This window comes from Coregonus lavaretus (assembly GCF_964263955.1).
Source record: "Coregonus lavaretus genome assembly, chromosome: 37".
NCBI lineage: Eukaryota > Metazoa > Chordata > Actinopteri > Salmoniformes > Salmonidae > Coregonus > Coregonus lavaretus.
Window position 1 is genome coordinate 10,680,894 of NC_140024.1, and position 27,101 is coordinate 10,707,994.

Consider the following 27,101-nt stretch of genomic DNA (forward strand, 5'->3'; position numbering starts at 1 on the left):
GCCTGCCTGCCTGCCTGCCTGGCACTATAATGCTGTTGATGCCTCTGAACTGTCATGCTCTTAGTGCCTGATGTTACATTAGACTGGTAACGTCATTGTGGCTCTATGTCACAATCTATGTCACAATCTCACAAACACTGACTGTCCGTTGGCCTTGTGATCCCAGACTAGAACCTGTGTGTTGTGTGGTGTAGCACCCTTCAGGACAGGACATGATGTACAGGTACGTGTACAGATAAAAACAGCCAACAGCCATCTCATTTAGCGTTTTCGTGTGTGTGTGTGTGTGTGTGTGTGTGTGTGTGTGTGTGTGTGTGTGTGTGTGTGTGTGTGTGTGTGTGTGTGTCAAATCAAATGTTATTCGTAACATGCGCCAAATACAACAGTGAAATGCTTACTTACAAGCTCTTTCCCAAAGATGCAGAGTTTTAGATAAAAATATAAAAAACACATGAGAAATAAAACGCACAAGAAGGAAGCTATATACAAGGACTACCAATACCATATCAATGTGCAGGGATACGTGGTAATTGAGGTACATATGTACATGTAGGCAGGGGTAAAGTGACTAGGCATCAGGATATAATAATAAGAGTGAAAAGTAGCAGCAGCGTATATGCTGGGTGTATGTGTGTGTGTGGTTGTGTGCGTGCATGTGTATGTGGCATCAGTACGTGGGTGTGTGTTGTGTATGTGTGTGGATAGAGACCTGTGAGTGTGTATATAGCCAGTGCAGGTAGAGTCAGTGCAGATAGTCCATACAGATAGTCCGGGTAGCCATTGATTAGCTATTCAGCAGTCTAATTGCTTTCAAGATAGAAGCTGTCTCGGAGCCTGTTGGTCTGAGACCCGTTGCTCCAGTACCGCTTGCTTGACGGTAGCACAGAGAACAGTCCATGGCTTGGGTGGCTGAAGTCTTTGACAATTTTCTGGGCCTTCCTTAGACACCGCCTGGTATAAAGGTCCTGTATGGCATGGAGTTTGGCCCCAGCGATGTACTGGGCCATCCGCACCATCCTCTGTAGAGCCTTGTGGTCGAGGGCGGTGCAGTTGCCATACCAGACAGTGATGCAGCCAGTCAAGATGCTCTCAATGTTGCAGCTGTAGAACTTCTTGAGGATCTGAGGGCCAAATCTGTGTGTGTGTATGTGTGTGTGTTTGTGTGTGTGTCTTTTTTTTTTATTGTTTTTGTTTTGTTGTTGAAACTGAGGAGAGGAGAGGAGCTTCCGGCAGCATCATAAAAAAATTGCAGTACATATTGTGCTCTTCTATCGCTCATGCAATGATGTCAGAGGGGAAAAACAGTGTTTGTTGTTTGCAGTAACTTCTTTGTTGTTGTAATATCCCAAACGTACGTGTCAGTTTCACCATTAAGGATTCCAGCTGTAGGCCTTTCCTGCAGTCAAATGACCTAGTGGCCTCAAAAAGGAGGATGGTTATGAACAAATTACTCCACTCTTACGAGTGGAGTACTTTTGTTTCAAAGTAGATTTGTTTGACTACCAAGAAACACTGTGTGACACTGATTGAGTCCACTGCAGTAAAAGCTTTTTAAAGCAGGAGAAAGAGATTAGTTAGTGGACTGTTACCAGCCTTTACTCTTCAGCTTTTCTCTGTATGGTTGCTCTTTCACGTTGCTGCACTATGCATTCGGCATCCTCTCTACTCTCGCTGCAGCACAAATCAGGATAGCTATGTCTGTCTATCCAAAGGTCTTAGTCACAAATGTTTCAAGCTATTCATGTTGATTCAATCACTGCTATTCAATAGGGAATCAACAAAGGTTTACACCACACACTGATTCCTTAGATCAACAAGTTCTCACATAGCCTTGAATGACAACTACAGGAATTTCGTAACTCTGAACGTCATTCATTTCTTAGATATTTTATTTAAACAAATATTTCAAATCCATTGCTCTGAGTCATAAGAGTTCATTGTATTTCAGTTGAATTAATTGGATTCACAAGTGATGCTCCCATTGAGGAGCCTCTCTATCTACGTCAATTGTTCAGTGTATTTTTCCAGACACTTAATGCATTTTTTTCCTCTTCTGAATAGCAGGAGTCAGGCAAGTGGGCCGTGGACTTTCTTTGTTTGGCACCGTCTGTTACCCCAACCTAAAAGCAAGTTGAAACTTTTCTTTAAGTCTTTTAGTTTGAATGACTCCTACAATCATGTCAACAGTTTAATTTATAGATTTGTTTCTTCAGAATGCAATAATTTATTATGTTCACGCATTTGACCTTCACTGTCCTCAAACCTTTGTCAGACCACATATAAACAGACACCAAGTCATCTGTTGTTACAAATATATTAAATATTAAAATATTAAATCAGTGACTTTCTATGTATTTTTGTGTTAGTTTCAAAGCAGAGCACAACTTGTGTGAGCCGACCAAAATGCTCAGGCATAAGTCTGGAGGACTGGCTGCTGGCTGCTTGTCAACAACATTTCAATAAATCTATTTATGTGATTAACATTGCAGACTTCCAGCACACAGAGAAACATCACAGGCAGGGTTATAGTGTTCTCTGTCTGGTTTTTCGAGTATGCTGTACACCTTTCGCCTGTCAATCTCAGTTTGCATAGCAGTTTTTGTGTGAATCAATTTTCTGACTTTTAAATCAATTATTTAAACCCAATGATTCATGAAGAATATAACTTATGAATGCCTCATGACCTTAGTTTAACTGTTGTACCCCATCAGAACGCAAAATATTAGCTTGTTTTACTCCATGTTTGTAAACAATGTAAATGTAAACAAACACTGTATAGCCTCAAAACATAGTTAAAACTATAATTCTGATACCATGGATGGTCAGTCCTTGCATCCATAGCTCTGTCTATAATTTTTTGAAAGTGGTTACGTTTCTCCAGCCCCCTCCCTCATCCCTTTACTAAAACGTTGTTATTGTTCGAACTGCAGATTGCCCTTGCTTCTAAGACAGGATGGAAGAATTGACAATTGAAAAGAGGAGAATCTACAGAGTAAAGCACTCAAAGCAAAAATATAAATAACACCACTCTCAGTACAGATGCTAAATCTGTAGTCTATGACTCTACCTGACAGCCATGTGGTTGAAAATACAGTAAATTCTCACCAGGGTGCTGTACCTTTAAAGAGATGGGGTGGGCTGTGCTGTGCTGTGGGGGACCATATGGTGAGAGGACACCAAGGGACTTGGGAAGGCAATGGGATCAGTGCTTCCTGGGTCTGACATTGTGATGTCAGCGTAGTAGTCTACCAATCAGCTGCATGCCCCAGTTGTCTGTCATTGTGGGTCATATGACCATAGAATTAGGAATTTGAATACTAGAATAGTAATTTAATAGGATATATATACATATTATTCAGCTGGAGTGGACTGACAAACTCATTAGCTAGCTACATTCCCTCATGCAAAACAAAAGTCCTTTCTGAAAATGTGTCAAATGAACCGCATGGGTGAACTTACTTTCACTCAGAGCATGATTTAGTTACATGGAGAGTTTTTCTCCTGGCATTTCTATTTTGCATCAGTCTATGTCACCACATGCTGATTAGCTTTTAAAAGAGGATAATGAACATAGAACTGTCTTTTCTCTGCGGTATTGTTTTTCTATTTAGTCTGTGTAATCCAAGGACAAGTTGACTGAGAGTGATCTTGGAGGGAAGACACCGTGCTGAAAATATAAATATAAATAGCAACTACCAATCAGTGTCAGGCCAATTGACTGCACAGATACAGGTGGAGACTGTTATATTATTCATTGCATGAGCTTTAACTGAATCCACAATAGACAGTGAAGTCATATGTTTGTCCTACTCCATTAACAGTCAGCACGCCATTTTAATATAGCCTTATGGGTTTGTAGGTATGTGGACTCCATACCACACAAATGTATTATAAGACAAGACAAACATGGACATGCTAGGGGGAATGTTTTGACGTTGCCAGATTATCCATATCGGAAAGAAGAATTACCTTGTTATATTGCTATGAGATTGAGTGTGTGCATTTATATGAAGCTCATTTATATGTTGCTAACAATTATGTAGCAAGTCATTAATAGTTCAGCACCCCAATATTACATCTAATGATTGCAGAAGTGTTTGCCTGGCTCTGTGGATCTACCGTTGACTGCAAGCTGTTGTTATGTTATTGTGATATGTTATGATTGGGTGAAGCAGCCATGAATAGTGGAGGGGGGAGTTCACTGGGGTGGTGCCTCCCTGAGGGCTGCAGCAGGGCCGTGGCAGGATGTGACCCGTGCCAGGGGCCCTAAGCGATGTGCGGCTACCGCATCTACAGGAGCTGGGCTCATTCCACAGAGGGTTTTCGCTCCATCTTGTACTTGATTGATGAATTAAGGTCAATAATTAGTAAGGAACTCCCCTCACCTGGTTGTCTAGGTCTTTATTGAAAGGAAAAACCAAAAACCCATAGACACTTGTGCATCGAATTTGGGTTTGACGTTGTTGACTGTGGAGTGACAGGAAAAGGACTGACTGAGGGAGAAAAGAGAGCGAGGGATGGAGAGATGTGAAGAGGGGTGAAGATAAAATATCCACTCCCAGTAAATGGAGAGCGAGGATTGGAAGTGTTCAGCGATTAACCGAAATTTAGTTTTTTCCCCCGGTTACTAAACAACTAATTGACCGAGGTCAGTTCAATTACTTGAATTCAATTTAGTTCGTTTTTTTGTTATCCCAACGCGCCGTTTCTCTAGAGAGAAATCAAATTATTCACGAGAGAAATCAAGTCAAGAACTATGTGGGACACTGAGCTGAAGGGAGTTGTAGTTTTCAATAACCAAATATTCAACCTAGTTCACAGCAGAAATGTGATAATTAACTACAGCAACCACATTTCTATCCACAGTTTTTATGTGAGTAAAGTATACGGTATAAATAAATAAAATCACGACAGCTGTGATGGAAACAGGAAGTGTCGGTACAATTGTATAAATGCCGACAGATAATTTGTTCGTTCGACATGGTGGGATCTTTTTGTGACTGTAAAATTAATTATGAGAGAAATGGCGGTGGAAACGCCTTTATACTCAAATATTGATATAATAACCATCATATCGAAGTAAACTTGTCACGCGATGATATTGTGTGTGGTCCTCCCACTACGACACAGGAAACCAAGCAGTTTATTAGGCGACAGATTAAATAAATTATGTTGAATTTAACAGGGTGGTGAAAGTGCACGGTGATGAGCTTGATGCTCCTTTCCAATAAATATCGAAGGTCTTATTCTGGTGACACGATGCTCGACTGCCATTTGACAAATACAAAATATTCTCGATCTTATCCATAATAGTTGTATCATGTCTACTAGCCTACCCTGTTGGCAAGAGCGCACTTGCCAAAACCGTAGTAGGCACATTTGCTATTTAACGCAACAGCCGTGACAAAACTATCGGTAGAGTTAAAATGTGATGGAAACACATTGAATTTTAGATTTTTATTTGGTACATGACCATTTTTTGCGAAAAAGTACATTTGTGTGCACTACATCATCACGCAATGATTTAAATCTGCAACAAGTCAGTTTGGTGGAAACACACCACTGGTGAAAAAAATCGCATATTTTCCTTATGCAGATTTTTCAATATTCGCAAGAAAATCTGTCACCAATTGAATGGAAACCTAGCTAATGACTATAATCCACAGAGATCATTAGTAATGGCATCTTTTCGCCATGGTTCGTTGGACAAAGTCAATGGGAAAATGAATGGAGTTTTTGTAGGGTTGTTGGATAAATGCCAAAAATAAGGTCTGTGGTAAACATGTTTAGGAGATCTTACATGGGTTTTTTTCTGAGATAATCTTCATCAGCTAACTTCACTTTTTGTGAATTTTGAAGCAATTATGTAATAATAAAATCACAAAGCACATAAAAGGCTTCACAATTCATAAAGGTAATGTTAAATGACTGATATTATTTCATAGAACAAAACGTATAAGATCTGCTAAGCCTGTGTTAACCTCAGACCTTATTTTTGGCTTTATCCCTATTCTTTCCCCACACAGACCGCATAAACCGCATGAGAGAGGAATGTACACAACACAACAATGAGAGAGAGGGATAGAGACTGTTTGTGAAAGTATACCTTATCTCAGCCTGGTCTCATAGACTAGACGTAACATAGTAAATGTAAATCTGGGACTCTCAAATTAGTATGATATGTTATGTTTGGTATGGTTACATAAGACAGAAGGTTACTTAAGGCAAAAACAAAAGTAAGGGGGTTGGTCGGGGTGGATGGGTCTAGCAACCCAAAGGTTGCATATTTGAATCTCATCATGTACAACTTTAGCATTTTAGCTAATTAGCAACTTTGCAACTACTTACTACTTCTTCGCTACTTTTCATAAAATATAAATGCAATATGTAAAGTGTTGGTCCCATGTTTCATGAGCTGAAATAAAATAAATTGTCCATACACACCAAAAGCTTATTTCTCTCACATTTTATTTACATCCCCGTTAGTGAGCATTTCTCCTTTGCCAAGACAATTCATCCACCTGACAGGTGTGGCATATCAAGAAGCTGATTAAACAGCATGATCATTACACAGGTGCACCTTGTGCTGTGGACAATAAAAAGCCACTCTAATATGTGCAGTTTTGTCACACAACAGAATGCCACAGATGTCAAGTTTGGCATGCTGACTGCAGGAATGTCCACCAGAGCTGTTGCCAGAGAATGTAATGTTCATTTCTCTACCATAAGCCGCCTCCAACATTGTTTTAGAGAATTTGGCAGTGCGTCCAACTGGCCTCTCAACCGCAGACCACGTGTATGGCGTTGTGTGGGCGAGCGGTTTGCTGATGTCAACGTTGTGAACAGAGTGCCCCATGGTGGCGGTGGGGTTATGGTATGGGCAGGCATAAGCTACGGAAAACAAACGCAACTGCATTTTATTGATGGCAATTTGAATGGACAGAAACAACGTGACGAGATCCGGAGGCCCATTATGATGCCCATTTTTTTTAAAGGTACAGTTCCAGTCAAAAGTTTGGACACACCTACTCATTCAAGGGTTTTTCTTTATTTTTACTATTTTCTACATTGTAGAATAATAGTGAAGACATCAAAACTATGAAATAACAAATGGAATCATGTCGTAACCAAAAAAGTGTTAAACAAATCAAAATATATTTTATATTTGAGATTCTTCAAAGTAGCCACCCTTTGCCTTGATAAGAGCTTTGCACACTCTTGGCATTCTCTCAACCAGTTTCACCTGGAATGTTTTTCCAACAGTCTTGAAGGAGTTCCCACATTTGCTGAGCACTTGTTGGCTGCTTTTCCTTCACTCTGCGGTCCAACTCACCCCAAACCATCTCTCCTTCTTGGTCAAATAGCCCTTACACAGCCTGGAGGTGTGTTGGGTCATTGTCCTTTTGGAAAACAAATTATAGTCCCACTAAGTGCAAACCAGATGGGATGGCGTATCGCTGCAGAAAGCTGTGGTAGCCATGCTGGTTAAGTGTGCCTTGAATTCTAAATAAATCACAGACAGTGTCACCAGCAAAGCACCCCCACACCATAACACCTCCTCCTCCATGCTTTACGGTGGGAACTACACATGCGTCTCACAAAGATACGGCGGTTGGAACCAAAAATCTCAAATGTGTACTCATCAGACCAAAGGACAGATTTCCACCGGTCTAATGTCCATTGCTCGTGTTTCTTGGCCTACGCAAGTCTCTTCTTATTGGTGTCCTTTAGTAGTGGTTTCTTTGCAGCAATTCGACCATGAAGGCCTGATTCACGCAGTCTCTTCTGAATAGTTGATGTTGAGATGTGTCTGTTACTTGAACTCTGAATAATTTATTTGGGCTGCAATTTCTGAGGCTAGTAACTAATGAACTTATCCTCTGCAGCAGAGGTAACTCTGGGTATTCCTTTCCTGTGGCGGTCCTCATGAGAGCCAGTCTCATCATAGCTCTTGGATTTTGTGACTGCACATTTTCCAGATTGACTGACCGGTCTTAAATGGACGGTCGTTTCTCTTTGCTTATTTGAGCTGTTCTTGCCATAATATGGACTTGGTCTTTTAACAAATAGGGCTCTCTTCTGTATACCACCCCTACCTTTTCACAACAACTGATTGGCTCAAACGTATTAAGGAAAGAAATTCCACAAATGAACTTTTAACAAAGCACACTTGTTAATTGAAATGCATTCCAGGTGACTACCTCATTAAGCTGGTTGAGAGAATGCAAGACTTTCAAGGCAAAGGGTGCCTACTTTGAAGAATCTCAAATATAGTTTGATTAACACCTTTTTGGATACTACATGTTTTGTCTTCACTATTATTCCACAATGTAGAAAATAAAAACCAGTTACTGTATGTGACCAGCAGACACATATCTGTATTCCCAGTCATGAAATCCATAGATTAGGGCCTAATGAATTTCCTCATATGAACTGTAACTCAGTAACATCTTTGAAATTGTTGCATTTATATTTAGTTCAGTATAATTGAAGTGTCCCGAATGTCTTTTGCTATTTTACGTCTACCACTGAGTCCAGGTTGCTTCTTTGCTTTAATTTTGTCAGACAGCTCTGCAGCATACTTAGGCAGGCCAGCCTAGCTAAATAGGATGACCAAAGACAGTACCGGGAGCACAGAAATAACGTTGTCTGGCTGCTAGATGAGATGACTTTAAGGAATGAAAAATAAAGTCAAATAAACTACTTTATATACATACACAACTGAAATTTTGTTATTTCCTATTGATGTTGACCCTGATTTCAATGTTTTGGCAATTTAATATTCTTTGGAATTTCCCCTAAAAAGCTCTAAAATAATTTGTTGAAACAAAGATGCAGGGAGTCAGGAAGCAGGTGCAGATGAGTTTAATAACGAACATGGAGAATTACTAAACAAGCGCAGCATCTGGACATGAAAACAGAACCAATACTGCCTGATGACGGAGGTTGTGAGGGCTATATGGAGGGAGAGTAATCAGGGTGGTGATGAAGTCCAGTTGTGCTTAATGATGGGGGGCAGGTGTGCACAATGTGGGTTGCCAGGACCGGTGGTTAGTAGACCCGTGACGTCGAGCGCTGGAGGGAGCAGGAGTGAAAAAAAAGAAAAACGCAGGATTTGGAGAATCTGTCAACAACCAGAATAGTGGTAAAACCCATCAGAAAGGGGGAGATCAGTTACAAAGTCAATGGGCAGATGTGACCAAGGCCGCTGAGGCACGGGAAGAGGAAGTAGTTTACCTGCTGGAGCGTGCCGGGGAGATTTGGAATGAGTACATACCGAACATGAGTTAACATAGTGGGCAACGTCCTGCACCAAGGTGGGCCACCAGTATTTATCGGAGAGCGATTGGATGGTGCGGGTGCTCCCTGGGTGTCCAGCGGCAAGGGATGTGTGTGCCCAGGTCAACAGCCGATCTCGCACCCCGTGTGGACGTAGATGCGCGCTGGAGGGCAGGAGCGGGTTCCCTCTCCAGAGCCTGGCGGCTGTCCACATCCCAAAACATGGGGCCAATGATACAGGAGGACTGCTTGATGGGCTGGAGGACACGCACAGGACCCTCCACTGATGTGGAACCACAGGGTGTGGGAAAGCAGGTCCTCCGGCATCCTGGTCCCCAGGCGGTGATACGCATCTTTGACCAGGAGATGGTGGGGTTATGGAGTTGGAGCCACGGGAGGCAGAGGATGACTGTGTACGGGTGTGTTGATGATGACGAAGGGAAGGCTTTCCTGGTGCTTGTGTCCCACGGTGAGGGTGAGTGGTGCTGGGACATGAGTAATTGTGCCAGATCCCAATGGTTGCATAACCAGGGCTTGGACAGGGAAAGGAGAGAAGAGCGGGTATGAAGTTGAGTTCAGGGAGGAGGCAAGGGCCTGGTCGATAAAGTTCCCCACGGCACCTGAGTCCACTAGAGCTGTAGAGACAACACTTGAGGGACAGCCAGCGAAATGGCAACCAGAAAGGGTTTGGCGGAAAACGATAATGGGATACTCGCGCCGATCCTGGGAGACGGAAGGTCACGGGGCTGCCCCGCTGCTCTAGTGGACCCCGGCTTAGGAAGCACCGGAAACCACTGAAGCTGGTGCCCCGCCTGGCCGCAATAGAGACAGAACCCCAGCTGTCGCCGCAGAGAAGTGTGGCCCCTACCTCCATGGGTTCAGGCTTTGCCTCAGGACAGCCAATAAAAGGGTGGTGAGTGGCAAGGTGGACACCAATGCTCCCGAAGAAGGTTATCCAGGCGGATGGCCATCGCGATGAGAGCGTCCAAGGATATGTTGTCATTCCGACATGCCATCTCCGTCTGGACCTCTTCACGCAGACCACTGTGGAATAGAGTGCGGTGCGCCGGCTCATTCCATCTGCTGGAGGCTGCCACAGTCCGAAAGGTGAGGGTGTACGCCGCAGCGGTCTGGGCACCCTGCTGGAGTTGGAAAAGTCGCTCACCTCCCACTCTGGAGGATGGTCGAAGACCAGCCTGAACCTCTCATAGGAACCCAGCTGCTCCTCTCCCAAACGGCAGTAGCCCACGCCCGTCCGGACAGCAGGGAAATAACCATGGCAACCTTGGACCTCTCGGTGGTGGGGGCTCCGGTCTGATAGAGGGAGCACTGGAGTAGGAAGCCACGGCAATTCAATGGAGTGCCATCATCCTTCTCCACAAGGGACAGTCGGGCATCACTGACCTGGGCGGACGGCTGGGTAGGCTGGAGGACTGGCTCACTGTGATGACCTGTGGTAGAGATATGTAGAACCTCGCTGGTGGTGTCGAGGCAGTGGAGAACGCAGAGGACCTCCTTCATGGTCGTACCCAGTAGAGCCAGCTGGTCGTGGTGAAGTAGATGACCCTGTTCCTCGACCGTCCCGAAGATGGTGTAATGATCTGCTGCTTCCATAATTTCAGAGGCAGTATTCTGTAAGGAAGACGCAGGTACAGATGGTGAGTTGAATAATAACAAACATGGTTCGTTATAAAACAAGCGCAGCATCTGAACATGAAAACAGAACCAATAGTGCCTGAGGTTGGTGAGGGCTATATGAAGGGAGAGTAATCAGGGTGGTAATGAAGTCCAGGTGTGCTTAACGATGGGGAGTAGGTGTGCGCAATGATGGTTGCCAGGTGTGCGCAATGTGGGTTGCCAGGACTGGAGGATAGTAGACCGGCGACGTCGAGTGCCGGAGGGAGGGAGCAGGAGTAGGTGTGACAAATGTAATTATTTCATAATGCATTTAATGTTTTTTTTAATGATCGGAACCAAAATCTAAAAACGTGATAATTTTTTAGAATCAAACCGAAACCGAATCGACCTCAACCACTAATCACTCAGCACTAGTTTCCACAGAGGGTTCTACATGGAACCCAAAAAGGTTCTACCAAGAACCAAAAGGGTTCTACTTGGAACCAAAAAGGGTTATTCAAATGGTTTTCCTATGAGGACTGCCGAATAACCCTTTTAGGTTCTAGATAGCACCTTTTTTATATGAGTGTAGAGACTTAGGGCATATACTACACTCAGTAGTGTGTGTGGCCTCCACGTGCCTGTATGACCTCCCTACAACGCCTGGGCATGCTCCTGATGAGGTGGCGGATGGTCTCCTGAGGGATCTCCTCCCAGACCTGGACTAAAGCATCCGCCAACTCCTGGACAGTCTGTGGTGCAACGTGGCGTTGGTGGATGGAGCGAGACATGATGTCCCAGATGTGCTCAATTGGATTCAGGTCTGGGGAACGGGCGGACCAGTCCATAGCATCAATGCCTTCCTCTTGCAGGAACTGCTGACACACTCCAGCCACATGAGGTCTAGCATTGTCTTGCATTAGGAGGAATCCAGGGCCAACCGCACCAGCATATGGTCTCACAAGGGGTCTGAGGATCTCATCTCGGTACCTAATGGCAGTCAGGCTACCTCTGGCGAGCACATGGAGGGCTGTGCGGCCCCCCAAAGAAATGCCACACCACACCATGACTGACCCACCGCCAAACCGGTTATGCTGGAGGATGTTGCAGGCAGCAGAACGTTCTCCACGGCGTCTCCGGACTCTGTCAATTTGCCAATCTTGGTGTTCTCTGGCAAATGCCAAACGTCCTGCACGGTGTTGGGCTGTAAGCACAACCCCCACCTGTGGACGTCGGGCCCTCATACCACCCTCATGAAGTCTGTTTCTGACCGTTTGAGCAGACACATGCACATTTGTGGCCTGCTGGAGGTCATTTTGCAGGGCTCTGGCAGTGCTTGCTAATTGCCTATAATTTCCACCTGTTGTCTATTCCATTTGCACAACAGCATGTGAAATGTATTGTCAATCAGTGTTGCTTCCTAAGTGGACAGTTTGATTTCACAGAAGTGTGATTGACTTGGAGTTACATTGTGTTGTTTAAGTGTTCCCTTTATTTTTTTGAGCAGTGTATAAGTCGCTTGGAATGGTGAGAGACAGAAGGGGGAGGGGACGTGGGAGGGAGAGTGGGGGGAAAGAGACTGGGAGAGAGAAGCTGCTGTGTGTGGACCGGAGTGCCAAGTCTAGGTCCAAAAGACTTCTCAACAGCTTCTACCCCCAAGCCATAAGACTCCTGAACAGCTAATCATGGCTACCCGGACTATTTGCACTGCCCCCCCACCCCATCCTTTTTACGCTGCTGCTACTCTGTTAAGTATTTATGCATAGTCACTTTAACTCTACCCACATGTACATATTACCTCAACTAGCCGGTGCCCCCGCACATTGACTATGCAACGGTACCCCCCTGTATATATAGCCTCCCTACTGTCACTTTATTCTATTGTATATATAGCCTCCCTACTGTCACTTTATTTTTTACTTCTGCTCTTTTTTTTCTCAACACTTTTTTGTTGTTGTTTTATTCTTACTTTTTTGTTTAAAATAAATGCACTGTTGGTTAAGGGCTGTAAGTAAGCATTTCACTGTAATGTCTGCACCTGTTGTATTCGGCGCATGTGACCAATAAAATTTGATTTGATTTGATTTGATTTGATTTGGACTGTAGCTTGCAGCTGTAATTGTGGAAGAGCAAGAGAGAGTGCTCATTTGAGAGTGACTCCGAGACTACTAGAGAGGGAGAGAGAGGGATATAGTGAGAGAGAGGGCGCAAAAGAGGTTACAAGAGAGACAGACAGAGAAAGAGAAGGCTGAAGCACAGAGGCAGTTAGTTAAGTAAATAAAGAGTGCAAGACAGTATAGTGGCGCAGTGCTTCTCTGTCTGCTGTAGGTGTACGAATTCTGTTGTGTCTGTGGCGGCAGTGTGATACCAGGACTATACATTTGCTGTCTCCTGCAGTGACAATGCAGGTGAGATTCTCTTGATTGTTCATTTACTTGTGTTCAACTGCATGTTGTACTGAAATTATAGTGTTTGGTTTCCTAGATTTGAGGTACACCTTTTTATTGAAATGAATTACTTGTGATGCATGGCATTTATATCTGTTTATAATTGGGAAAACTGAATATCTACCAGGTGCTGAGTTATGGATATTTCATGCATGCAAACAATGACGTACTGTGTCTCGCTATCACTCTTCTTTCCCCTCTCTCATACCGTACACACAGATACAGTCACACTCACAATATGTGTTGCTTGTGCTCAGTAAGTCCTGTGCTGCTGGCTCTCCCTAGAGCTGTTGATGGAGTGAGGTGCTCTGGGTGGGGGGCCTGTTCATTAGATGAGTGTGATTGAGACTACAGTATATTGACAGGGAGTAGAGCAATGAGACTACTTTTTTAACAAACACAACAAAGATCAGCAGAGCAAGCGAGGGGTGAATTGATGGAATAGCTGTAGATCAACGGATAGCTAGACAGATTAAGGAATAAAGCGCTTTTCACAGTGCTCTTCACACATCCTGCAACAGCAAAATAAAAATGGATTGATTGAGAAAGTAAGAGGTAGATGAGAGAAGGTGTGAAAATGGAAAGGTGGGAAGAGAGATGCGACTGTCAGAGACTGAGTGGACTGGAGAAGTGAAGAAAGGAGGAGAGGGAGTGTGAGAGATAGATGAAGGAGTCACTGCTGTGTTCATGTACAGCTAGGCCATGACAGTGAAGACAGCCCTGGCTTGGGGGGACATATAGAGATGGCCAGCCCATTATTCCAGATGAGCGTTTCCTGCTCCAGGGAGGGAGCCCTGACCTAGCCCCTAATCTAGCAGTCTTCCCCACGCCTCGCCTCTCACCCAAGGAGACCGCCACAGCTCTCCGCACACAGACAAACATACATCCACTGCATGCATGACAAACACAAACCTATGAGCCCCGCTACCACTGCTCCCCAAAGGTTCACCACACACTTCTGCCTACCACTTAGATATTTGACTTTGACGCCTGTGTATCAATTTTAATTTGTATCAAGGGCAAGGCATTTGTTAGTCTATTGTTACACTGCTAGTGCACACACACTTGCATCTCCTTTATCATTTGCAATGGTTTGGAGGTTGTGAGATTAATTGTGTGGTAAAACTAAAAGATTGTGTGGATGAAGTCATGTCTTGCTGTGAGGATCAGTTGTGTATTTGTTGTTACAGTGTCCTGTCCCCCACAGCCTCAGGCTTGTTATGGGCACACAGGGGACATTTCTGCCTGTCATCTCCACTTTAGTTACAACCAAAGACTGTTAACAAGGGTACAGATCTTGTACCTCCCCAAAGCTCAAAAGAAAAGTCTGTAATGTTTTTTTTCTTTTGTTCAGCATTCTGATTTCAAGTCTTTGTCGTGCTTAATCCTCATATAATTGAGATGGAATGCTCAGTGTAAGGCTCAGTTTAATTTCTAATAATAGCTATAATCAGAGTTTCTCTATCCCCACCGTTTTTATTTGATCCACTCAGGGATTTTACCAGCTATGAATCTCAGTTATGTGCAGTGGTAGAAAAAGTACCCAATTGTCAAACTCGCGTAAAAGTAAAAATACCTTAATAGAAAATGACTCAAGTAAAAGGGAAAGTCACCCAACAAAATACTACTTGAGTAAAAGTCAAAAGTGAATGTAATTGTTAAAATATACTTAAGTATCAGAAGTAAAAGTGGGGGGAAAAAGTATTTAGTCAGCCACCAATTGTGCAAGTTCTCCCACTTAAAAAGATGAGAGGCCTGTAATTTTCATCATAGGTACACGTCAACTATGACAGACAAATTGAGAGAAAAAAATCCAGAAAATCACATTGTAGGATTTTTTATGAATTTATTTGCAAATTATGGTGGAAAATAAGTATTTGGTCACCTACAAACAAGCAAGATTTCTGGCTCTCACAGACCTGTAACTTCTTCTTTAAAAGGCTCCTCTGTCCTCCACTCGTTACCTGTATTAATGGCACCTGTTTGAACTTGTTATCAGTATAAAAGACACCTGTCCACAACCTCAAACAGTCACACTCCAAACTCCACTATGGCCAAGACCAAAGAGCTGTCAAAGGACACCAGAAACAAAATTGTAGACCTGCACCAGGCTGGGAAGACTGAATCTGCAATAGGTAAGCAGCTTGGTTTGAAGAAATCAACTGTGGGAGCAATTATTAGGAAATGGAAGACATACAAGACCACTGATAATCTCCCTCGATCTGGGGCTCCACGCAAGATCTCACCCCGTGGGGTCAAAATGATCACAAGAACGGTGAGCAAAAATCCCAGAACCACACGGGGGGACCTAGTGAATGACCTGCAGAGAGCTGGGACCAAAGTAACAAAGCCTACCATCAGTAACACACTACGCCGCCAGGGACTCAAATCCTGCAGTGCCAGACGTGTCCCCCTGCTTAAGCCAGTACATGTCCAGGCCCGTCTGAAGTTTGCTAGAGTGCATTTGGATGATCCAGAAGAGGATTGGGAGAATGTCATATGGTCAGATGAAACCAAAATAGAACTTTTTGGTAAAAACTCAACTCGTCGTGTTTGGAGGACAAAGAATGCTGAGTTACATCCAAAGAACACCATACCTACTGTGAAGCATGGGGGTGGAAACATCATGCTTTGGGGCTGTTTTTCTGCAAAGGGACCAGGACGACTGATCTGTGTAAAGGAAAGAATGAATGGGGCCATGTATCGTGAGATTTTGAGTGGAAACCTCCTTCCATCAGCAAGGGCATTGAAGATGAAACGTGGCTGGGTCTTTCAAATGACAGGCCTCTCTCATCTTTTTAAGTGGGAGAACTTGCACAATTGGTGGCTGACTAAATACTTTTCCCCCCCACTGTATATGTGTATATATACACACATACTGAGTATACCAAACATTAGGAACACCTTCCTAATATTGAGTTGCACCCCCTCCCCCACACCCTTTTGCCCTCAGAACAGCCCAATGGACTCTACAAGGTGTCGAAAGCGTTCCACAGGGATGCTGGACCATGTTGACTCCAGTGCTTCCCACAGTTGTCAAGTTGGCTGGATGTTGTGTATATTGTTTTGTATTGTTAGGTATTACTGTACTGTTGGAGCTAGAAGAATAAGCATTTCCCTGCACCTGTGATAACATCTGCAAAATATGTGTACGCGACCAATAAAATTGTAATTCGCAACATATCATACGGAATGGATGATGGACATCTACAAATGAACACACACCATATGAAACATAACATATCATACGGAATGGATGGAGACAGATTTCTATTGACTATGTTACGTCTATCCTTGAGTCTTGGTTGAAAATAAATAATTAGCTATATTGTATGCTAAAAAAATTGGGAAATTATTTTATACTAATACAATTGCTCAGAGAAATATATATTTTTTAATAAGTAATAAAACAAATCTCAAAAAGATAGAAATCAAAATTATTGGCATCCCTGTTTTCAATACAGGTATAACGACACTGAGCTTTTTTCTAAAATGTTGTATGAGATTGGAGAACACATTGGGAGGGATCTTAGACCATTCCTCCATACAAAATCTTTCCAGATCCCTGATATCCTTCGTCTGTGCTTATGGATTGCCCTCTTCAATTCAAACCACAGGTTTTCAATGGGGTTCAAGTCCGGACACTGAGATTGCCATTGCAAAATGATGATTTTGTGGTCAGTGAACCATTTTCTTGTAGATTTTGATGTATGCTTGGGGTTATTGTTTTGCTGGAAGATCCAATTGCGGCCAAGTTTCAAAGGCAACCAGGTTTTTGGCTAAAATGTCCTGGTATTTGGTAAGGTTCATGATAACGTTGACCTTAACAAGGGCCCCAGGACCAGTGGAAGCAAAATAGCCCCATAACTTAAAAGATCCACCACCATATTTTACAGTAGGTATGAAGTACTTATGCATATGAAACTTGGCCGCAAGTGGATCTTTCAGCAAGACAATAACCCTAAGCACACATCAAAATCCACAAAGAAATTGTTATATTGATCACAATATCAACATTTTGAAATGTCCGTCACCAGACTTGATCTCTATTCAAAACCTGTGGTTTGAATTGAAGAGGGCAATCCATAAGAGCAGACAAAGGATATCAAGGATCTGGAAATATTCTGTATGGAGGAATGGTCTAAGATCCCTCCCAATGTGTTCTCCAATCATCATAAAACATTTTTGAAAAAGGCTGTGTTGTTATCCTCGCAAGGGGAGGATGCTAGAGTATTGAAAGCAGGGGTGCCAATAATTTTGATACCTTTCTTTAAAGATATTTTGTTTAACAAGTAATAAAAAAAGTATCTTCCTCTGAGCACCTGCATTAGAATAAAATAATATACTTTTCCCTTTTTTGCATTCATACACCGTAGATCAGTATTTGTATTATATATATATATATATATATTTTTGCTCATCTTTATCAAGAGTGCCAATAATTTGGGACTTGACTGTATGTAATCAAATAGTCCATCATATTTCAGAGGTAACTTGTGTGACGTAACATGGAAGCCAAATGTTCCTTCTAAATCTTGTTATTGCGTAACATTTTTATGCTTGTCTTCGAAACGAATAGTCCAAGAGTACTCAGTGTTCAGAACCACATTTTGGTTTCAGCTGACAACTACATACCTTTGCCTTTCAATTTTCTACACAATATCCCCTTGGCTGGTGTGCATGAAGATATCAAGAGAGACAGACATCTAGTAAGAAAAAGGCAATTGGAGGGAACACTGACAGAACAGCGCAACAAAATCATGAATTGTTACACTGACTGCAGTGAGCAGAAAGCAAGAAAACAAAAAAAAAAATGTGAATGTGGAAATGTGTTAAAGAACATTGTGAATCCGAGTGAGTGAAAACAACTCACAATTATCCTACATTTACAGCACTAATTATCATTGCCCAAAACAAAGGGAATCATTTCAAACATCTCACACATTTTTGCTTATTGTGTCCATAGACTAGAATTCAGATATATTTGGGTTAAACCCTGGGCAACATGGGCCTGGGAGGCTCACAGGGATATTGGTATATATACTGCACCAATTATAAATTTTTCAACTCAATAGTTCATGTATCCTTTTTTTAAACATAAATGCACTGTAATTTAAAGTAATTGTCCAGTGAAAATCTAACTGTATAAAATTAATGTTCTGGTAACTCCTACCCAAATAATGTTGACTCTCATCCTATACTCGTATTTGTGGCTAAAGCATAAATTGGAGAAAAAACACTTTAAAAAGCTACCTCAAACTTGTATCTCAAACAGACCGTTTCAAAAATGCTTTTTAAATGTGATTTAAACATAATCGGTTCAAGGGCATACATCTGGTGTATTAGAAGCAATTATTGGTACCATGTTTTTATTTACACAATGATTCATTCACTATAATGGGGGATCCTGTTTTCTGCTAACAATGCCTGCAGTAGCGAGGTCGGCCTTGAACTTCCATGGCTTCAATGAGAGGTGACAGTCTTTTAAAACTGCCAGGTTTTCTCTCTGCCACATGACATGTGTAGAACAACAGGATATTAGATTTATAGCTACAACAACAAAACATTTGTCTGCCATGTGACAAAATGTGTAGAATTGCAGGAAATTAGCTTGAAAACATAATTTTTTTCTCTCCATTGCCAAGAGTTGGACCTTTAATATGTTCCTTCCCAGGGCCTGAGACTTGGTTTGTCCGGCCTTGCACAAGAAGTCATGGTAAAACTCCTTGTATGGTATTTTCTATCTCACTCGAGTTGTGTTCTGATTATGAGGGGCTCACTGATGAATTTGCTATCACAAAAGTGTCCACGGCCCCAAAAAGTTTGAGAACCACTGGGCTAGGGGTTAGGGTTAGGGAAGTAGTTGCAAAGTAGCTAAAAAGTAGTAAGTAGTTGCAAAGTTTTAATAATTAATTTTTTAAGTAACCATCCTTTTTCATTTTCACATGTAGCAAGCAAAGTGTTTGTGTTGTCCAATCAACATGGGTAGTAGCTGAGTCAGACAGCCAACATCGTTTTCATGCATCTAATTAGCCTATTTCAGGAAAATAAAGAGGACTGAGCACGCCCCCATTCACATCGACGGGGCTGTAGTGGAACAGGTTAAGAGCTTCAAGTTCCTTGGTGTCCACATCACCAACGAACTATCATGGTCCAAACACACCAAGACAGTCGTGAAGAGGGCACGACAAAGCCTATTCCCCCTCAGGAGACTGAAAAGATTTGGCATGGGTCCTCAGATCCTCAAAATATTCTACAGCTGCACCATCGAGAGCATCCTGACTGGTTGCATCACCGCCTGGTATGGCAACTGCTTGGCCTCTGACCGCAAGGCACTACAGAGGGTGGTGCGTACGGCCCAGTACATCACTGGGGCCAAGCTTCCTGCCATCCAGGACCTCTATACCAGGCGGTGTCAGAGGAAAGCCCTCAAAATTGTCAAAGACTCCAGCCACCCTAGTCATAGACTGTTCTCTCTGCTACCGCACGGCAAGCGGTACCGGAGTGCCAAGTCTAGGTCCAAAAGACTTCTCAACAGCTTCTACCCCCAAGCCATAAGACTCCTGAACAGCTAATCATGGCTACCCGGACTATTTGCACTGCCCGCCCACCCCATCATTTTACGCTGCTGCTACTCTGTTAATTATTTATGCATAGTCACTTTAACTCTGCCCACATGTACATATTACTTCAACTACCTCAACTAGCCGGTGCCCCCGCACATTGACTCTGCACCCTGTATATATAGCCTCCCTACTGTTATTTTATTTTACTTCTGCTCTTTTTTTCTCAACACTTTTTTTGTTGTTGTTTTATTTTTACTTTTTTGTTAAAAATAAATGCACTGTTGGTTAAGGGCTGTAAGTAAGCATTTCACTGTAATGTCTGCACCTGTTGTATTCGGCGCATGTGGCCAATAAAATTTGATTTGATTTGATTTCTCAGCGACGCCGGTGGCAACCTGCCTCGGCTATCAAGATCAAAGAAGTTTGGTGAATCAGGTCTGACTCAGATGGAGAGTGAGTGAGTTGTTCAAGATGGATAAACAAAAGGCAAGACAAAGTGGTGCACAAAAACTCCACAAAAAAGCATTATCTGATCAAGCTCGTGCCAAATTACAGAAGATAACCACATCAGCAACGCAAAGCTACCACCTCGTCCTCGTCTGACGAAACACCATCGCAGGTGGAAGCTAGTAGGGCTAGTTATGCAGTAGCTAGCACTAGAGACCCCACTGCCTGGGCCAGGCAATGACCGTGAGCTTGCTTCTCCTCTTCTTCCTCCCCTTGAATAGTGACAGTTCCTCCAGAGTGCCGGCCCTCCTCCTCTCCCAGAAAACCAAGCTGATGACTGTCAGAGACCCAGCGGCGCTCATGAGAGCAGCCCTCCGCCCCGGTAAAAGCCTATTAGTGATGAGACTGATAGCCCCGAGTTCCAATGTGTAATATAAATAGCTACCAGCTAAATACTGTACATAGCTATAGATAGACTAGTAGGCTAGACTGCGTTGTCTGCATAATGAAACAATCCCTAGTAAGCTATTGTTTTGACGGTGGACTGATTTGGCACTATTTGACATTAATAGACTGGTTTTATGCAGCACAAACTTTCTGTCCAAGCTGTGAGAGAGTGCAAGGACGGCTAAGATAGGCTATAGGCCTATAGGACAGTTGTATATTCTAAAAAATCTATTGGGTACTGATTTAGTACGCTGTTGCATAAAACATTTATATTACAATCTGTAATGTTGAATTTCCCACTTTAATTACTGAACAAGTCAATACATTATTGGCGCCAGCCAGCATTTTAAATAGCAGCATTGCGACACCGTAGGCCTATAGCTTCACGAAACATATACATTAGGCTTAACATGAGAAAATGAGGACCAAATAAAACATGTATCCATTAAAGCAAAGCTATAGGATACTACAAGCCCTAACACCATATAGTCTGTTAGCCTATCGATTATGCAGCCGTGTAGATGTCGCCATTTCAGAACCATGAACAGTAATTGGTAGTCTATACTTTGCTGGGGGTTCCAGAGAAACTGCGCTATGCCAGTGAACGTAACATATCATACTGTACTAATTTGAGTGTAACAAATGTACCTTTACTATGTTACGTCTAGTCTTTGAGGCCAGGCTGTTATTTTATACCGTATTTTTTGCTCATCTTTATCAAGGGTGCAAATAATTTTGGACCTGACTGTAAATGACAGTGAAACAAAACAATGGATCTCACAAGTCCCCTAATCAAGCAGTGTGATGTGCATAGAATATGATATGCCACTCCGTTAGGGGATCTGCAATTACATTTTATAATATCTGGCAACCTTTCCTATCCTTTGTAGAAGACAATTTCACAACTCCATAAACCAACCCAAATTAGAATTTGTATAATTTTTTTTTTTTTTTTTTTTTTTTACAATATTTTAACTATTTGATTATATTACTCATTGTATATCATGCCTGCTTTAAGTCTGGTTTTGGGGTGGGTCTCTGTTAGAGCATGGGAGGGTTGGGGTGGGTTTGATTTGGTAGGAGATCTGTGTGTTTTGTCCTCTACCTGTTCTGTCTGTGTTATCTGTATAATCATAAAAAATGCAGAATAAAAAAACCTTTGAAAATAATATGATGTGCTTATGACAAATTTACAGTACAGTGCAACACCAAGTTTTTATTGTCATGTACACAAGTACAGTGAAATGCCTTACTTGCTTGCTCTTTCCCAACAATGCATTGATTTAATATCAGAAGTACTATAAAAAATAAACACCATACATAAACCTGTGGGGTACACAGTGTACTTACAATGATTTGGGAAGCATACAGTACATGTAATTTCCTTTGAATACGTCATGATTGCCCATTTTGCAGTATATTCAATACCTCAATAGCAAGCAATTTTCTTTATTGTTGTATAATAATAGAGGTTGTCCATTGATGGAGATTTGTGAGGTGTCATTAGCAGTGCCCATCTGCAGAACATACTGTATAGGTAACTGCCAAAATAAAGGAAACACCAACATAAAGTGTCTTAATAGGGCCACCACGAGCCACCAGAACAGCTTCAATGTGCCTTGTTATATATTCTACAAGTGTCTGTAACTTTATTGGAAGGATGTGACACCAGTCTTCCACAAGAAATTCCATAATTTGGTGTTTTGTTGATGGTGGTGGAAAACGCTGTCTCAGGCGCTGCTCCAGAATCTCCCATAAGTGTATAATTTGGTTGACATCTGGTGACTGACACACACACACACACACACACACACACACCTGTGTGGAAGCACCTGCTTTCAATCAACTTTGTTTCCCTCATTTACTCAAGTGTTTCCTTTATTTTGGCAGTTACCTGTAGGTCATTTTAGGAAACATATAGCTAGATAGCACAGCAGGTGATGTGAGTGTTATCATGCAAATCAACTCTGTATGATGTGTTACATAGCAGTGTTTGTAGTTTTCCTTTGGACAGGTTTGATGGTTTACCTTGGTTTATAATGTTCCTGCTTGTCTCTCCAGGAGCATCTCTCAGTCCAGCACATGGGCACCAGGAGCACAAAGTCCTCCTAGTAGTGAGGTTTGTCCTGGGCCTTGTCCGGACTACCATGACTGACCTCCTGGCCAACCTGAGTGTTCCATGGGGCACACAGGCGATTGTGTGCCCCAACCTGACAACAGCAGCCCTGGTTAGGCCGGGGTCAGGCCAGTCTCTGGCCCCCTTCTGCACCTTCTGCTGCTGTGGCCTGCTGAACCGTACCCTGGCCATTGTGTTCATGGTCAGTCTGGCCTTCGCCATAGTGGTGGGCAACGTGGTCACGCTCACAGTCTTCATGCAGACAAGACAGGTCCGCACACCACAGGGATACCTCAAAGGTAAACAAACAAACAAACTGATTCAGAATGAGCTCATTTACTGTCTAGAAATGCTGTTGATTTGGATAGGAGAGAATGGTAGTCACATGTAAATTGCTTATGTTTACACGTGTGCAATAGATTCACTGACATGGAAGAACAACCTTTGGTGTTCTTGACACTGAAAGGTGAAATACTTATTTATATATTTATATTCAAACAGGTTTCAGGTTAATTCATTAAATGTTCTGTTTCTAGAGTTTGTTTATATTGCTTGCATTTCACTTTTTAGTAATTTAACAAACTCTTATCCAGAGCAACTTACAGGTTAAGTACCTTGCTCAAGGGCACATCGACAGATGTTTAACCTAGTCAGCTCGGGGATTCGAACCAGAGACCTTTCGGTTGCTGGCCCAATGCGCTTAACCACTGGGCTACCTGCCACCCTTTATTGGTTATATTGGCAGGATTAATTAAGACGATCGGTGCTTGTTGTTTAGCAGAGAACTAAATCAATCTTCAATGCTGTTCAGTCACAATCAGGGATTCTTTTGTGCATTACCTCAAGAACCGCAAAACCATTTCCACGCAGTACTGTAGATTTTTTCCCCATGGAATTGAATGTAAAATCAGCTTTTAGGACACAGGGATTTGTACTGTACGTGGTTGAGTGTGAACTGTGAATATAATTTTGCATGACCTTTCTCTCCTGACAGTCTCTCTGGCCATAGCGGACATGATGGTTGGAGTACTGGTGGTTCCTTTCTCTGTCTACACTGAGATCTCTCTGATGGTGACCAGCTCCCCTCCTGTCTGGTACCAGGGGGGCACTGACCCCTCCATGGGGGGTCTGGTGGGCCCCTGGCAGCCCTGCATGCTGATTGGTCCAGTCTTCGCTGGCTGTACGTTTGTCTCCATCAGTACTATTTTCCTGATGACGGTAGAGCGCTGTGTGGCCATCTTATGGCCCCTCCACAAGGACCACCTGGTGACACGGAAACGCACCCTGTTTCTCATGCTCTTCTCCTGGGCAGGCAGCTTCCTCCTGGCCCTGGCCCCCCTCATCCTCAGCAACAACTTCACACTGGAGTACAGTGAGTGCAGCCGGATGTGTAACTACGTCCCCCTGTGGGATGGAATCACGCTGCCCTCTGACGCCAGCATCCTCCTGCTGTTCCCCGTCTTTGACTTCACGCTTCTGGGCGGCACCCTGGTATTCAACATCCTGTCCTTCACCAGCATCCGCCGCTACACACGCAAACGTAAGCTCATGTCAGAGGGGAATGTGGGGGTCGAGGGAGGGGGAGGCGGCTGCCAACACAGACCCTCCTTCTCTGACATCAAGGCTGCCAAGACGATCAGCATTCTGACGTTTGCCTTCACGGCTTCCTTCACCCCCATCGCTGTGTTTGTGCTGGGCAACGTGGTGGGCTACACCTGGTGCAACTTCTCCTTCGTAGCCTTCTGGATCCTGACTGGGAACAGCTGCTGTAATGTGATAATATACAGCGTGAGAGACCAGCGCTTCAGGAAGGGAGTGACTCTGCTGTTTCAGAGGGAGCACTCACCTTCCCACGGGGAGAAAGGCGGAGCTACACCACCCCCAACACACCTTGTGACTACACTCCCAACCCCACCTCCTTGAAACTATTTTGAAAAGACAACCAGTGCCCTTTTCTTTAACTTTACTATGTTGAGAGGGATCTAATCGGCATTTAACTTCAGGTTAAAAAAAAGAAGAAAAAAAAAGACAATTCTGGAAAAGGAATTGTTTCCATTTTTTTCACTGTGTCTAAATAATGAAACGTAACTGTAGTAAACCTATGCGGTATCTAGTAGTTGCCAGCTATTCCCATTATCATTTAAATCATGATTCAAGCCGTCTCATTGGACTAGGTGAGATTTCTTTGGGGAATATCTTAATAACATGCACTTTTTCATAGAGATGTAAGTAATGTATGGTTTTCATTTGTTTTGCGACATGTTTTGTGACTGTCCAGAAACATGTTAATTTTGTACAACTTTCTCAATAATAGCTTTTATTTTTGCTATAATACCATTATATTCATGAGGATGGCCTAATCAAATGTGAGTGAATGAATTGTAAGAATGTTTTGAATCTAAATGAAGAGAGAAACATGTTGATGTTTTGTATAGTTATGGGTAACGGAATTGCACTGAGACTCTTTTCACTTAAAATGTATGCCAAACAAAAAAACATTGATTTCGAAGTTTAAGCAACCATACAATGCACAAGGACAAAAAACACATTTACTGGAAGAACTGTGCAGATGCAAATTTGGTAACAGAATTTCAGTAAAATCTCCCTCAGTTTTTTATGTGTCCACATTTTCCAGAAACTCTGTTAAATATCTGTTCCAAATTAAGATTCAACAATGTTTGCAGAAAAAATTGGATGTCAGCTATGATATGACACATTGACTTCGAAAAAATCTATTTTGGTTATTGAACTACAGTAAGTGAAGTGGATTTATACCTGGTAACGGAATTGCGGTAACAGAATTTCATCATGGGTCCCTGATCTGTACTACACAGAAATGCATAATTATGGATATGAATGTCATTCTCCTCATGGTGGTGTATTCTAAATAGGTACACAAAAGGTATAAATATGCAATATCCTCTTTTGCATATTTGGGTATTATTCTACACACTGGCTATTATTTTAATGAGCTCTGCCCCCAAACAAGACCAAATTTGGTTGGTCTGGACCAGACCAAATCTGTACCAATCATAGATGCCTTTGTTTCACAAGTTTAGACATCAAAGTACAGCACAGTAGAGTACAGAACAATAGAGTTCAGTAGAGTAGAAATCCAGTACAGTACAATATAGTGTACTCAACTTTAGTGTGCTCTACTCTGTACTGTACTAAACTCTACTCTACTGTGCAGTACTGTACTGAACTATACTCTACTTTTCTTTACTGTACGGAACTGTGCTGTCCAAACTTGTGAACCCAACTGTGGTTTGTGACTACTATTTCAAGGCACAAGGTAATGTTTCTTAAACTTACAGAAGGCAGAAACATTTCTCCAAAACGAAATATAAGTATTGATATTAGTTGGCAGGGGTCTTTACTTCAACATTATTGTGTTTTGATGTATTTCTAATACCTTTTAAGAATTTTTCTGGTAGATGTTTTCTAAGCCTCCTTTTCCAGAAAATCAAAGCACTTGCTTATTCCTCATTTCTAGGATGGAAAATGGTTGAAAAATGTATATAGGCCTTAATTTAAAAAAAAGATAGACTCTTCGCTTTCATTTGACACCCAATTTGACATGCTCCTATGAACTTTACATGTTGGTGTTCATGGGTCCTTTTACATGGAAATTACCTTATTCATCTCATGGATGCCAGTCTACACAAGGAAAAATGAATGGTACAACAAGCAAAAATTTATACGAAACATAAATGAACAATTCATAAATGCCTTATCTTATGTTTTGAGTGTGAATGACCCACAAAGACCAAATCATCTCTTTAATCTGTTCTGTTTAGCAGCTGTAAAGTTGATATTTATCCTATTAAACGTGCTTCATTCATCTCTGAATGTTCTCTGAACATTATACAGTACAAGTCAAAAGTTTGGACACACATACTCATTCAAGGGTTTTTCTTAATTTTTATGTAGAATAATAGTGAAGACATCAAACTATGACATAACACATATGGAATCATGTAGTAACCAAAAAAGTGTTAAACAAATCAAAATATATTTGAGATTTGAGATTCTTCAAATAGCCAACCTTTGCCTTTATGACAGCTTTGCACATTCTTGGCATTCTCTCAACCAGCTTCACTTGGAATGCTTTTCCAACAGTCTTGAAGGAGTTCCCACATATGCTGAGCACTTGCTGGTTGCTTTTCCTTCACTCTGCCG

General features: G+C 42.4%; 1 protein-coding gene across 4 annotated transcripts; it reads left to right on the forward strand.

The window, feature by feature from the left end:
• The first annotated feature begins 209 nt into the window (after positions 1-209).
• LOC311111449 (trace amine-associated receptor 13c-like) lies at positions 210-26,763 on the forward strand. Of its 4 annotated transcripts, XM_084154180.1 has the most exons (4): positions 210-223; positions 2,065-2,126; positions 22,865-23,218; positions 23,914-26,763. In XM_084154180.1, exons 1-4 carry the CDS (start codon positions 213-215, stop codon positions 24,840-24,842), a joined length of 1,356 nt encoding a protein of 451 aa, XP_084010306.1. In that variant the 5' UTR covers positions 210-212; the 3' UTR covers positions 24,843-26,763. The 4 variants fall into 4 exon arrangements, with proteins under 4 accessions (XP_084010306.1, XP_084010305.1, XP_084010307.1 ...); XM_084154179.1 differs by lacking the exon at positions 210-223 and having other exon boundaries at positions 1,985-2,126; XM_084154181.1 differs by lacking the exons at positions 210-223; positions 2,065-2,126 and adding an exon at positions 13,298-13,304.
• Positions 26,764-27,101: the final 338 nt, after the last annotated feature.

What these genes read in the sequence shown, in the direction of transcription:
- LOC311111449 (XM_084154178.1), top strand. Translation starts at nt 20,594, where the DNA reads ATGACCGTGAGCTTGCTTCTCCTCTTCTTCCTCCCCTTGAATAGTGAC. An exon ending in GAGAGCAGCCCTCCGCCCCG is followed by an intron (nt 20,739 to 22,864) that starts GTAAAAGCCTAT and finishes TTGTCTCTCCAG; the next exon opens with GAGCATCTCTCAGTCCAGCA. An exon ending in ACCACAGGGATACCTCAAAG is followed by an intron (nt 23,219 to 23,913) that starts GTAAACAAACAA and finishes CTCTCCTGACAG; the next exon opens with TCTCTCTGGCCATAGCGGAC.